The following is a 13,497-nucleotide window of genomic DNA, read 5'->3' on the forward strand; positions in this document are numbered from 1 at the left end:
ACGCCCCATGCTCTCCCAATCCTTCTACTGACTTCATAGGAAGAGTCACCAGAGACATGAATGTCACTGCCAAGGTAAGTAAACCTCTCAACAAGGCCGACACTCTCTCCGCAAACAGACACACTGCTGATGGCCGTGCCTAAGAGGTCATTAAAGGCTTGGATCTTGGTTTTTATCCAGGACACTCACAAGCCCAGACACTCGGCCTCCTCACTCAGTCTCTCAAACGCCCCAATCAGAGCCTCCATTGATTCCGCAAAGATCACAACATTGTCAGAAAAGTCAAGATCCATGAATCTTTCTTCACCAACAGATGTCCCACAGCCACTGGACCCCACGACCTTGCCCAACACCCAGACTATACAAGGAAGGAAAGTGAGGAGAAAAAAGTGAAGGACTGAGAATTATTCATCCACTTTAGGCTTCAAATCATTTGGATGACATCCTTGAAAAGAACAAAAATAAAATGACCCGACATGGCAGAATGAAAACACTAACAACGCATAAAAATAAATAAGATCTGCTTTTGGAAAGGTTTGGTTTCTAATTAAGTAATTGGGGTGGACAAGAACCTGCAGCCACTGCGGCCCTCCAGGACTGACTATGCAGACCCCTGCTCTAACTAGTGAGCGCGTATGGCTGGGACAGATCCAGGTTTGATTGTTAGCGTGTGTCCTATGGTTGCCTCTTCCAAATCCTCAAAATTAGATTAGGCAGCTTTCAAAACAGATGGATGGGAAGATGATGGACTATCAGGACAATTTGTTCCACCATCTTTTCCTTGAATATTTTTAGCACGTTCACCCGAATCAAACTGCGTTAACCTTCAGATGAGTGTGGCAGAGAGTGCTTCACCCAGTCCGAATAATCAATTTTATTTTATTTAATTCGGTCCAAGAGGGCCACAAATGTTGCAGGCTTTTGCTCAACACAATTTCTTAATTAGAAGTCATTAATACTCAAGCAACATTAATCATTCATCAGTGCTTCATCATTGTTAACTCAACTGTTAAAATTCCCAACTCTTAATTAGGTCTTATAGTTTTTAGCAGCTCCATTTTCTTCTTGTTATCTTAACTGACTTCCAGTTAACAACGAGGTTCAAATGACACAAGAGCCAGCATTTCACCGGCTAACCTGGTACCATTCACTCCAGTGTGTGTTCATCATGAAGGATCTCATATGCAGTATATACTCTCATTTAAGTTCTCCCGCAGAATAGTCGGGACTTGATTTGACCGTATAATTTCCGGTATTTTATAATGTCGGTTGTATAAGTTGAATGCGGAAAACTCATGCTATTGGTCCAAGAGATTAACGCCAACCTGAGAGAGTAACCACGGAGCACACGGCCTTTTATTTCTATGTATTGCCTACGTGACCACACGGTAATACCTGAACTATTCCGAAGCAACATTTGCACCGTTTTGTGTTTTTTTGTATCTCACACCCTCATACACCTTTATCATAAGAGCATCCCTTATCAACGATGGAGTGTAAGATCAGAAGGAAATATGAAGCTGGTTTTAAATTAAAAGTCATTGAAATGGCAAAAGAAATTGGCAACTGCTCTGCTGCAACAAAATTCGATGCGTCTGGGTAACTGATGTGAGATTGGAGGAGGCAAGAAGATGTAAAAAAAAAAAAAAGTCGGGGTCTGATTTTAGCTTCTGTAGCCGAGAATCGGACTGCCAAGGTCCCCGCCTTCGGCCACCACCCAACTCACACTGCACCCGACCTCCTTGGCCCCTCCCATAGGTGGTGAGCCCATGGGAAGAGGGACCCATGTTGCCTCTTCGGGCTGTGCCCGGCCGAGCCCCATGCGTGCAGGCCCGGCCACCAGGCGCTCGCCATCGAGCCCCACCGCCAGGCCTGGCTCCAGAGGGGGGCCCCGGTGACCCGCGTCCGGGCAAGGGAAAACACCGTCCAAAGTTTTCGTTCATCATAGGAGGTTTGAACCGCTCTTTGTCTCATCCCTCACCTAGGACCAGTTTGCCTTGGGTGGCCCTACCAGGGGCATAAAGCCCCGGACAACAGAGCTCCTAGGATCATTGGGACATGCAAACCCCTCCACCACGATAAGGTGGCGATTAAAGGAGGGGAGGTGTTCCCTGGTGAGGTGTTCCGGGCACGTCTAACCGGGAGGAGGCCCCGGGGAAGACCCAGGACACGCTGGAGGGACTATATCTCTCGGCTGGCCTGGGAACGCCTTGGGATTCTCCCGGAAGAGCTAGAAGAAGTGGCCAGGGAGAGGGAAGTCTGGGCATCTCTGCTCAAGCTGCTGCCCCCGCGACCCGACCTCGGATAAGCGGAAGAGGATGGATGGATGGGTCTGATTTTATGATCGATTTTTCGGGTTTCAAGACCCAACTTATAAGCAAGTATATACAGTAATAAAAAAAGATGGAAAGAAACAAAAGAGGAAAAACTAAAAAACTGAGTGGTCCACAAATTATTAGGACGATATCCTCTGAAAGGAAATAATCTACAATACGATAAAAATGACCTGATGTGGGACAATAAAATTCACTAACAAGCCGTACGATAAATGACAAGTTCTGCTATCACCACTGATAGGCTTAAGCACAGGCTGGAGCAAAAACCGGAGGGCACTACGGCCTCAGGGACCCCCTTGATCTAACACTTCTACAAAGTGCACAAAAATGCAATTCCAAGGCCTGAGCTTCTCAGGTGCACTACAAGGTCATCGAAAAGCAGGCCAAGTCACAAGAGAGATGCGCACAGTTGTCCCCCTCAGACTTATCACACGGTCATGTCAGGGTGGGATGGTGTGTCAGCCCAAGTGGCTGCTGCAGTGGCGTTCTGGTGGTGTCGACTCTCTGAGCATTTCTGAGTGGCTGCTCATGTCTTCCAGAACAGACACTCAGTTTAAATAAAGGAGCTGCTACCATACACACCCACTGTCTGCATTGTGGCAAAAATTGGCCGCCATGTGAGGGTTGGGAGAATTGAGACAGTAAACAAGAAGATGAGGAACATAAAGCCGCCATGACGCAAAAGGCGAGAAATGACCTGCAAGGGGTGAGGTGGGTGCTCACTTTATGACCCCAGGGGCACCTGACGTGTGTTTCTCAGTAAACGTTGAACTCTCCTTCAATGGCACCCTTTATATGCTCTGGCGGGTAAACTCGTGAAACAACGTGGTGTTGGTACTTAAAAAATGAAACTTGCAAAACTGGGGGTGTATGCGAGGAAAATAAACCTCCACTGTACCTGTCACATTTTATTTTTGCTCACATTTATGGTCCTGATGGATATCCTGTGGGTATTTTTATTATTTAAAATGCAGATCAAAGAGTCTTTCATGAGGGGAAAATGCCTTCTACTCCAAACACATTCTAAGCCGCTTATCTGGAAACTAATGCCATGGGCACAAGGTGGAAACCAACCACCTGTTCGTCACAGGGGCACATTCACCCACTTACCTGTACCATTTTACAGTTCACTTTAAATACAAAGTAGTCTGCACGACGTACATGGAGGTAGAGCAGGTGGCAAGAACTCCTGCAGGGACTTTATCATGAGAGGCCAGTAACCACGAGAAGCACCAGACGTTGGCATTCATTAAGCGGAATGAGAGGCATCACCCACCCAATAAGCTGGCATTCATTAACCGGAATGAGAGGCATCACCTGCTGCAGTTGCTGGCAGTCAGTAACCCAAATGAGAGGCCTCACCCGCCCAGCCTCCAGTAACCCCGTCCTCTGCATGCCCTTTATACAACTTAATAAACTAATAAAATTGGAGCAGGGCATGGCCGTCAGAGGGACAAGAAATAATTTGAATATTCCACTTTAGTTTAGCTTGTGGACGTTATAATAGAATCTCCCATAGACTATGCATTAATATCGAGGCAAACATTTTAACATAACTAAGAAAGTACTTCTTATCAGTTTAACAAATCCTTACTAACTAACAAATGGCTCTTACACTGATGTGTAATGTTCTCTCTTCCCTTCAGTGGCAGTTTGCGTGTATTTTGTAAAGTATGTTGAACTTTATAAAGCCTGTTCCCCATTTTTGGGCCTGTGTAGGTCAAAGCCGGCCTGTTGCAAGGCTCTCTCTTGGCAGGTCAGTGAAGATTCTTGCTTGGTTTGAGATTTTTTTTTGGAAGTCATCACCCTTTTTGCTATTTTGTGTTGCATTTTTTACAACATTATGATCAATTATGGATCTACAAACAGATGGGTGATGAGCAAAGGGAGAATGTAAAGGTTACGCACCAAGCCAAAGGTACTCATTTGATGCCCAGAGCCAGGACTGACTAAGCGATGTCAGGTTCAAGTTGGTGTCCGCTGGCTCTTTAAATCGAGCCATTTTGAGCCCCACCAGTTTCTTCAGACACATCAGACATGTCAGCAGATTGTGGATGTGAACTTTACTTGGGCTTGCCTGCTCTCTCAGCCTGCCTGTTTCGTCACATAGCCATGCCAGGGCAGACTGCTAATTATGGAAATCCCCCAGCAGGAGAAGTGCCACCATTTCATATTTTTATAATCTGGAACAGAAGTGATAGCTAAGACAGAATTCAATAAGTGAGCAAGACACGGGTGACCGGACGTGCTGGGGTTTTCCCTGTAAGGCATCAAAACCTTTTCTTCCTCCCTCTTGTTGTCATTCTTTCTTATCCAGATCATTGTTAAAGGTGCCATGTAACATAAAGCTAAGATTACTGATTTGTGGTCTAGGGAGTCCCCTGCCTTGTGCCCTGTGTTGGCTGGGATTGGCTCCAGCAGACCCCCGTGACCCTGTGTTCGGATTCAGCGGGTTAGAAAATGGATGGATGGATGGGTCTAGGGAGTCCGTCGGCGCCATTTTCTACACTCCGAGGGGAGCTAACACCTAACCCTGATGTAGGGTTCTGCCACTGGATGGCGCCACCTTGTGCTGTGGGCAGCTTGGACAGACGCACACCCTGAAATAGTAGACTGTAGCCTAACTACCGCCATCTTTGGCCCTCTTTGATGGGAAGGGGGAAGGAAGCGCAGTGTGGGTGGATCTGGTGCCTGCTAGTGATGTTTGGATGCACCTCAATTTTTTTTGGTCTATCTTTCTTTCTTTCTGAGACTTAGTGAGAAGTCAAGCAAAATGACACCTTTTATTGGCTAACTAAAAAGATTACAATATGCAAGCTTTCAAGGCAACTTAGGCCCTTTCTTCAGGCAAGACACCATCTTGACACCATCTTGCCTGAAGAAGGGGCCTGAGTTGCCTTGAAAGCTTGCATATTGTAATCTTTTTAGTTAGCCAATAAAAAGGTGTCATTTTGCTTGACTTCTCACTACATTCATAATGGCTAACGCAATACAACACCCTACTTTCTGAGACTTAGAGATTCTGAAATGTACTTTTTGCACGGCTTGACTATGGGATGCTTTCCCGGGAGCCCCCAAGTGGTCACAGTACACATAAACTGCAACTGAAAAATGGTGCAGCTCAGGCAGTGAAAGCGCCTTTAATCTCATAGCATCTTCCAGTGAACAATTTACAAGGCGCTGATTTGGAGCAAGCGTACAATCGTTTGAAGGCTTCAACCACTGTGTTTCCTTAAGAGGCATCAGCTCTCCGGAAATGTGTTCTTTTCAATTGCGGCGTTTTAATTAACCTGAATTTAAATAATCATAAATTAAAAAGGTGTTATCCCCCCCCCCCCCAGCATGCAATATGGCGGTCACAAGTTTACATGAGAAGTATAAGAATAACTTAGCTTTGTTTAATATCGGCTTACGCGGTATTACAGACGGGAAGCTTATGACAGACTCTATCAAGAATGTGGGAGTCTTGATCTACGCCGTCTGCCATCTTTCATCGCCACGCTGAAAGGATTTTCACCGGACGGAAGACATAATCTTCCGCCCGGCAGCTTCAAAGTGTTGGCCGTAGGTCCATCCTTATATTCTGGTTGCTCCATGTGCAGGCTCTTGGCTCTGGATCCAAACAAGAACAGGAAAGGACTCAAACCCCACCTTCAAAAATACAGGAATAGCACAATGCCTACATACAGTTCTCATTCTCCCAACAAGGATTTTGTGCTGACAGAAGACAGAAATATACTCGTCTGTCTTTAGGCCGACTATTCAATTCTCCAGTTGTCTTTGGCCCGGCAAGTCTAAATGCTGAGCCCCTGCGTACCATACTTGGTCTGCCTGTATGAAAGACTCCATAACAGTGTGCACAGAGACAGTGACATTAAACTTACATATTATAACACACTGTGGTGGGTTGGCACCCTGCCCAGGATTGGTTCCCTGCCTTGTGCCCTGTGTTGGCTGGGATTGGCTCCAGCAGACCCCGGTGACCCTGTGTTCGGATTCAGTGGGTTGGAAAATGGATGGATGGATATTATAACACACTGCAGCGAGAGAAATCGCCCTGACTCGCTCAGGCAGCTTGCAGCTCACCATCCAGTGCTTTAACCTCAAAGCCCCGCTGCCATCTCCACTTTCCTGAAATATGCCCAAGGTAAAGCTTTCTTGTCGTTTTAATTATTTTAGGTTTTCTTTTTCGGTCAATTGTGTTGGCCATGCAATGGTTTGGTTCCTGCTTTGCATGCTGAGATATGAGTGTGGCTCCATGCGACCTTGAAATTACAAGTGAGGGATGGATGAAAAGTTAAGTTGTGGTTAAACATTTTTAATCCGATATTTTTCTAATGGACAGGCGTGCAAGGGCATCTTTCACTCGATGAATATCCAACAGCCACTAAAGGAGAGTTGGGGCCTGCCTGCTATTTGTTTCTTCTCTTTCCTTTTCTGTACTGCACCACTCTTTGTTTTTTTTAATCTGTACGCCCTTATTCTTTGAGGAAGTGGCAGTTTGGAATGCGGACTCGTCGGTCGTTTTTTTTTTCCTTGTTGCACTTCCTCCTTTTCTCTTCCTCCTTTCAGCACTTTTTGGATGAATGTGGCAGATCATCCACCTCTGGACTCGTCCTCTTCTTACAACTCCAAGGACACCTGCTGCTTTTAAGCAGACATCCATTTAAAAATGTTGTCTTCCCAAAACACGCTTACTCTGGGCAGAGACTGTGGCCCGGGGCTGCTGGATTTAGACAACAAGACTGCCAACTCCGTTTTTGCCTTTTGCTCCCGGTGTGTCCCCGAGTGACTCGTTTCACCTGCCTGAACTCCATCTTTTAAGAAATGCGCTCAAACCTTACATGTTCAGTACTTGTAAAGTGGCTTAGGACAATATTCACTAGAGGAAGGCGCTATAAAAGACAGCGTTTGCTTGTGTTGTTCCCTCCACCCTGAATGATACAAGGCCTGCTTGGCATGTCAGGCTGCAGCAGAGGTGTGCGGCTCTTAAACTGGGACACAACTCCCCTGTGCCCCCCAGTGGCTCAAGCAGACACAACATGGACCTGCCTCACCTTGGCTTACAACCCCACTTTCTTCTGGAGGACTTGCTCGACACGGCTGGCAGGGGCTTCTAGCAATTCGTATTGGAGAGACAAAATTTCCACCTTTAAAGATCAAATCCATCCATTTATTCTTTAACTTAGACAATCAAAATGCAGGCTTGTAGTAGCCCAGCGCTGAAATGGTGCAGTGTGGGTGTGTGTAACCCTTTGCAGACTGGGGTCTCGTCCAGGACTGCTCACTATCGAGGTGGGCTCTAGTAGCCCGTGATGCAACAAAGCAAAAGGGGCTTAAACTGCAAAGCTGCATGAGATGAGCTGGTGACTCCTGATGCCATGAATGGAAATCTGTAAAATGGGGGGCACAGCGGGGGCACCTCGTCGGATCAGCTCGCTGCCAAGACTAGAATGTTATACTGCAGCTGGAATGTGAAGGAAGCACTTAAAAGCTCAAAAGCAATGAAACAAAATTATTTTTTTACTACAATCCATCCATCCATCCATTTTCCAACCCGCTGAATCCGAACACAGGGTCACGGGGGTCTGCTGGAGCCAATCCCAGCCAACACAGGGCACAAGGCAGGAACCAATCCCGGGCAGGGTGCCAACCCACCGCAGTTTTACTACAATACAGTCTACAAATAATATCATGAAAGCAGGCTCTATGTGGAGCACTTGTACATATAGCGATCACTTATCTACCTGATATGCACACATCCTCACATATGGGGGTCTGAGACTTGTAATAAAGTCATTATTAAGTCTTAGAGCTGCCACAGTACAACATGGCTGCCATAGGTGGTGCTGATCAGCTCGGGCGCAGAGAGAAGAAATGAGCTGCTTAGCCTACTGGGCTAATGAAGGACAGTCGTGTATTGGAGGAAGCTGCCATTATACCAGTAACACCAGCAAATAAATAAGTAAAAAAAGGTTTGAGACACAAATCGAAGAACCAAAGTAGTCAGGAAACCAAAAAGGGTCGACACTGGAAAGAGAGCTGCCAAGTCACGTCATGTCACATCATCTTCTCACCCACATCCAGGGTCACAGGGGGTGCTGGAGTGTATCCCAGCAAAGATCAAAAAGTTGGAGAGTCAAAGACATTAATGGTTTTGAAAAGCAAGCAGGGTGTTAGAAATCCGTCAGAGCGGATGAGGAAGAATTCCCATGTGTGACCTTTCAACTCATCACATCATTTCCTGTGGGTTATGACCTCGGAGGGTAATGTGAATGAATTAGCACCGGCTGAGGAAAAAGAATAACAAATACACTTTTGTGGTCAGACTGGCCCAAAAAATCTTAACAGCTGTAAAAAAAAGTACACAAAATAATTAAAAACTGAGTTCAGAATCGGATCTCCTATAAATGATGGCTGAGAAAAAGCACATAAAAAATGATTCAAAAACCCAATGATAGCAGCTACAGTTGTTCTTCTTCTCCTCTGCTGGGGAGCCATTACTTTGCCAGTCGGTTTTTAATGAAGTTACGCTATCTCCATACTTTAATTCAATATTCAGGATGATTCAAGGTGACAGCTTTGGTGAAATTAGGGAGACAGGATTCATGGGCTTTGTTAGGCTTAACAGCCTGTTGTTCTCAAAATGTTTCTGATATGCGAATGTGAGACACAATCCCACCGCTAACACCAATAGAACAGGCACACTTTTCGAATTATGTTACATTTTCATTTTCCAACCACAGAGAGGGGCTATTCCAGTATTCACACCAGTGTAACCAGTTCTTAATTCTGTTATACTCTCATCACTCTTAATTTCCCAAGCACATCTCCACTTCTTACCACTAATATAATGGAAATGTGCCTCGGGGCCATCCTTTTGGACTTCAATCTTCAATCTCAAACTAAAACCAACTATCATTTGGAGAACGACTGATTTTGTCTCCTGGCCTAAATGATTACTTCTTTTCTCCAGGATGCCAAAGTCATTTTTGTCTCGTCAGGGTTTCTTGTAGCACTATACCAGGGGTCTGCAACACGTCAATCGCGAGCTACCAGTAGCTCGCAACCCCTTTCCAAGTAGCTTGCTAAAGGGTTAATGAATCCTACATAAATTTGAAAACTTCATCCATCCATCCATCCATTTTCCAAACTGCTGAATGCGAACACAGAGTCACAGGGGTCTGCTGGAGCCAATCCCAGCCAACACAGGGTGCAAAGCAGGGAACCAATCCTGGGCAGGGTGCCAACCGACCGCAGGACACACACACACACACACCAAGCACACACTAGGGCCAATTTAGAATCACCAATCGACCTAAACTGCATGTCTTTGGACTGTGGGAGGAAACCCACGCAGACACGGGGAGAACATGCAAACTCCACACAGGGAGGACCCGGGAGGTAAACCCAGGTCTCCTAACTGTGAGGCAGCAGAGCTACCCACTGCGCCACCACTAACACAAAATCTCGATCCATAATCTGAATTGCAATTATCTTCTCAATGTGGCATACCCTTAAGAGAATATCTGGACTCCGACTCATCAAGACCTAAGTAACACTTTATTTTAAATATCAAACAAAGTTGAATTCGCTAGCTAAGTGGAGTTAAGGTACACGTCCTGAAGCTGGCGAGTGAGTGAGGAAGGCCCCTCTCCTCGGCCCGCTGTGTGTTTCTCGGATTCATACAAATAAATCGGTACCACAAGCGACCTGTGATACATAGCAAAATGAGAGAAGTCGCAAAATCAACCTGAATGTTCAAGCAAATTATAGAAAAAAACCCGATCTAAATCCGTTAAGTAGGACTCTCGTGAAAAGCGGACAGACAGACACTGGATTTTATATATTATATATTAGTAAACCTTCAAAATAATGTGTAGTTAAAGTCTCAACAGCATTCTCAGCATTTCTGGAGCTTAGTAGAGCCAGATGACTATAAGAATCTTCACCAAGCAGCTCTGAAAATGTCTGCTTTGTTTGGGTCTCCATACCTCTGTGAGTCTGACATGAATGTCATGAAATCAAAGTTCTGAACAAGACTGACAGACGAACATTTAAATGACTCCAGAAGAGTCAACCTAAGTGGCTCCACTCCACCAGACACCTCTCTTGTTGATCTGACTAACTAAAAACACATCACACATGCAACTGGACATGTGAATAAAGTGACACAGTGACATGTGACAAAATGACAAATGAATAAGGAATATTTGTGTATTTGGAATTACATTGTTTTGTTTTGACAGCATTCATGTTTAAGTTCAATAGTGTGAGATACACTAGAAAATGCATACAGACATACAAAATGCACTTGCAGGTGAACTAAATATTTTTTCTGATGGTTTAATGCAAAATGTAAGTTGTGGACACCAACATTTTGTAAATGTTCAGGCAAAACAAGAGTATTCAGTTTGTTTGGGTTGAAATAACAATGAGAATAAACGTTAGAAAACATGAGTAGCTCTCGGCCATTTACATTTTGTAAAAGTATCTCTCGGGGGGGAAAAAAGGTTGGAGACCCCCGCGCTACACTGTGTGCCGCCGGGTTCGCGCCCATCCATTCCATGCCAGGATGCATTGGTCGAGGCCTGCAATATCAGCCAGAGCCTCACAAAGAAATATTCTCTGAAGAGGCTGCTTTACTGCTGCCCGGCAATTTTTAAGCCTTTTGTCAAAGTTGAAAAACAAACGACTTAAACTACTTTAAGAAGCACTTGAAGACCCAATTATATACTGTATATAAAAAATAAATCAAATCAAGAGGACTTCTTAGTAGCTTGAAATTGCAGTGATATTGTCCATTAGACAAGACCTCTCCTGCCAGAGATACTCCAGCATATCACTTTGCTTCTTTAACTGGCATCTGAGATTTAGGCAAGTAAGGAAGTCAGAAGATTCAAGGTAAGACAGTCCTACTCACAAATGAGGCAGCCAGAGAGTGGCGACATGTCACACGTGGATTAGCAGCTGTAAATTGCCATTTTACTGTACTCTGAACACTGAAGACCCTGCACACCACTAACTTGCCTCATTTTCCAGCCTTGGACTGGACACCGTCCACCACAGGAGACTCAGCAAGAGTCTCCAATGAACAGTACAGGAGTGCTGGGACCAAAGCTAGACAGGCATGACGCGAACATGCAAACTCCATACAGAAGGTGAGTGAGCGAGGAATGAAAATGGCACCTTTATCCACCACACCATGTAAGATCCTAACACACGTCCATTTTAAAAATAACTCCCCCAGTTTTTTTTACCATAACCAGTAGTGTGAAAATGAGCACACGGATCCATCCATCCACCTGTCTGCTTACTGAGTCCACTGGTCACATATGGAAGTGAGAATTTCTCCATGAATTTGAACTGCAATCTGAATAATCCAGTTTTATAAAACGGATTAACACCTCTAACAGTGAAATTAAGAGGTGGGTGGCAGAGTGGTTAGTTCTTCTGTTTGACGCTGTATCAGCTGCAGAGTTTGCAGGTTTCTACATGTCTCCGTGGGCTTTCCTTCAGCTATTGGGAGATGAACATGGAGCACAGAGGGGCATTTTATGTGTGTTGGATAAATGAGAGAAACTGAGCGGACTCCAGAAAGCAGCAGCACTTGCAAAGGTTGTCCAGTCTCAGTCTCTTGATTCTCCCCTCTGGCATAAACAGAATATCACCTTATTTTGTCTCCACTGTCAGCACATTAGCCATTTTAAAGAATCTGGATATGGTTAATTAGGCTAAAAAATAAACTCCGCTATCATTAAGGAATGAAGACTCTGGGCTGCTTCACAGCTCCTTAGTCCGGGTCAGCAGACAGCATGGAGTCTAATGGTCAGCTTCTGTGCCCTGTGATAGACTGACATGAGGTCCAGGCTGGTCCTGTCCTTTCGCCCATGGTAATCAGGTTTGAACCCCTTGCAACCCAGAAATGGGTGTGTTTGACAAAAATTGTCCCCATGTTAATGATAATGTGAGAGAGTGGTCCGTCCTCCCCAAGAGACCAGCATGTTGTCCAGGACTGGTCCTCGACTTGTACACAAGTTTTATTGGACAAAATTAGATATGAAGATAGCCGGATAAGACGAATGAAGGGGCAAATCTCATTTAATGTCACTTCACATATTTTATTTCCTGCTTTTACAGGAGGTCACAAGATGACATTCCTGTTAATGTTTACGGGAAGGTTTCGACTGTAAAAAAAATGCACGAAGAACTTGTTTGGTTAATACTGAGAACAAGATTAACTTTGTACCATCACCCGCTCAAAGTAAATGTAAACTAAGGTTAACTTTACAGTTTCATGACTCTGAAGATCGCGTTCCTCGGGGCCGATGACGTCTTTGGAAATTATGCACCCCGTTTCCTTAAACAGAAACTCGTCCCAAAAAAACAAAAATGTTGTCAAAGTGAACTCACCTGGCAGGCGGAGGCGGTTTCCTGTGAGCGGCACCATTTTAAAGGGGACTGATCGCACACACCTTTGCCTTCGCTACCCTTGGCCGCCACAAGAGCCAGCAACAACAGTCCCAAGAAATACCCCATGGCAGGTCAGCGTCCAACTCGATTTGAAAACGAAACCGGCTTGCCAGGGGCTTTCTGTACCGCTGCCGCGAGCTCCGCCCCTCGTGCGCGAGGTGACGAAAAGCCGGCAGCTCAGCGGAGCAGATCTCCAGAGGCCGGGCCGGAGCTGCGCAAACTGCAGCCAACTCGAATCACGAGCTCGATAGTCAGTTTTCACTTCTGTTTTTAAGTTCCTCAGAATGTGTAGCTTGTATATTGTTAGGAAGAAGCTTTGGGAAACGCTTATATAAACTACGACTGAATTTTATCTTCCTGTTTTATTACGCTCCTGGCCTTACTTCTCCCCAATACAAACTCTGACCAACCTGATGGAAGAAGGCGAGACCCCAATTCGTGCGCGATCCACTGCTAATACAAGTAAAAGACGGCATTAACTCCAGTATCCGTGTATGCCCGCCTGATCAACCGCTTTATCAGCAACAGAATGCGGCTTTGCAGAGACCAGCAGATAACGGACAGGATTAATTAATGACATTTGAACACAGCATATTCATGGGCACCAGTCGTTCTGGTCTGGGAGTATAATATCAGCAACGGGGCGCCGATACACATCAGAACCACGCAACATAGCGAAATGTGCTTC

The 13,497-nt window shown here is 45.3% G+C and overlaps 1 protein-coding gene across 1 annotated transcript in view; it reads right to left on the minus strand.

Moving 5' to 3' along the window:
• ifi30a (IFI30 lysosomal thiol reductase a) overlaps positions 1–12,926 on the minus strand; it is a 40,918-nt gene extending 27,992 nt beyond the window's left edge. The window contains exon 1 of the mRNA XM_028816177.2: positions 12,750–12,926. Within this exon, the coding sequence (XP_028672010.2) occupies positions 12,750–12,875 (126 nt within the window). The 5' untranslated portion in view covers positions 12,876–12,926. The remainder of the gene's footprint in view (positions 1–12,749) is intronic.
• Between the last annotated feature and the right edge of the window lie 571 nt (positions 12,927–13,497).

Source organism: Erpetoichthys calabaricus, chromosome 12 (genome assembly GCF_900747795.2).
Source record: "Erpetoichthys calabaricus chromosome 12, fErpCal1.3, whole genome shotgun sequence".
NCBI lineage: Eukaryota > Metazoa > Chordata > Cladistia > Polypteriformes > Polypteridae > Erpetoichthys > Erpetoichthys calabaricus.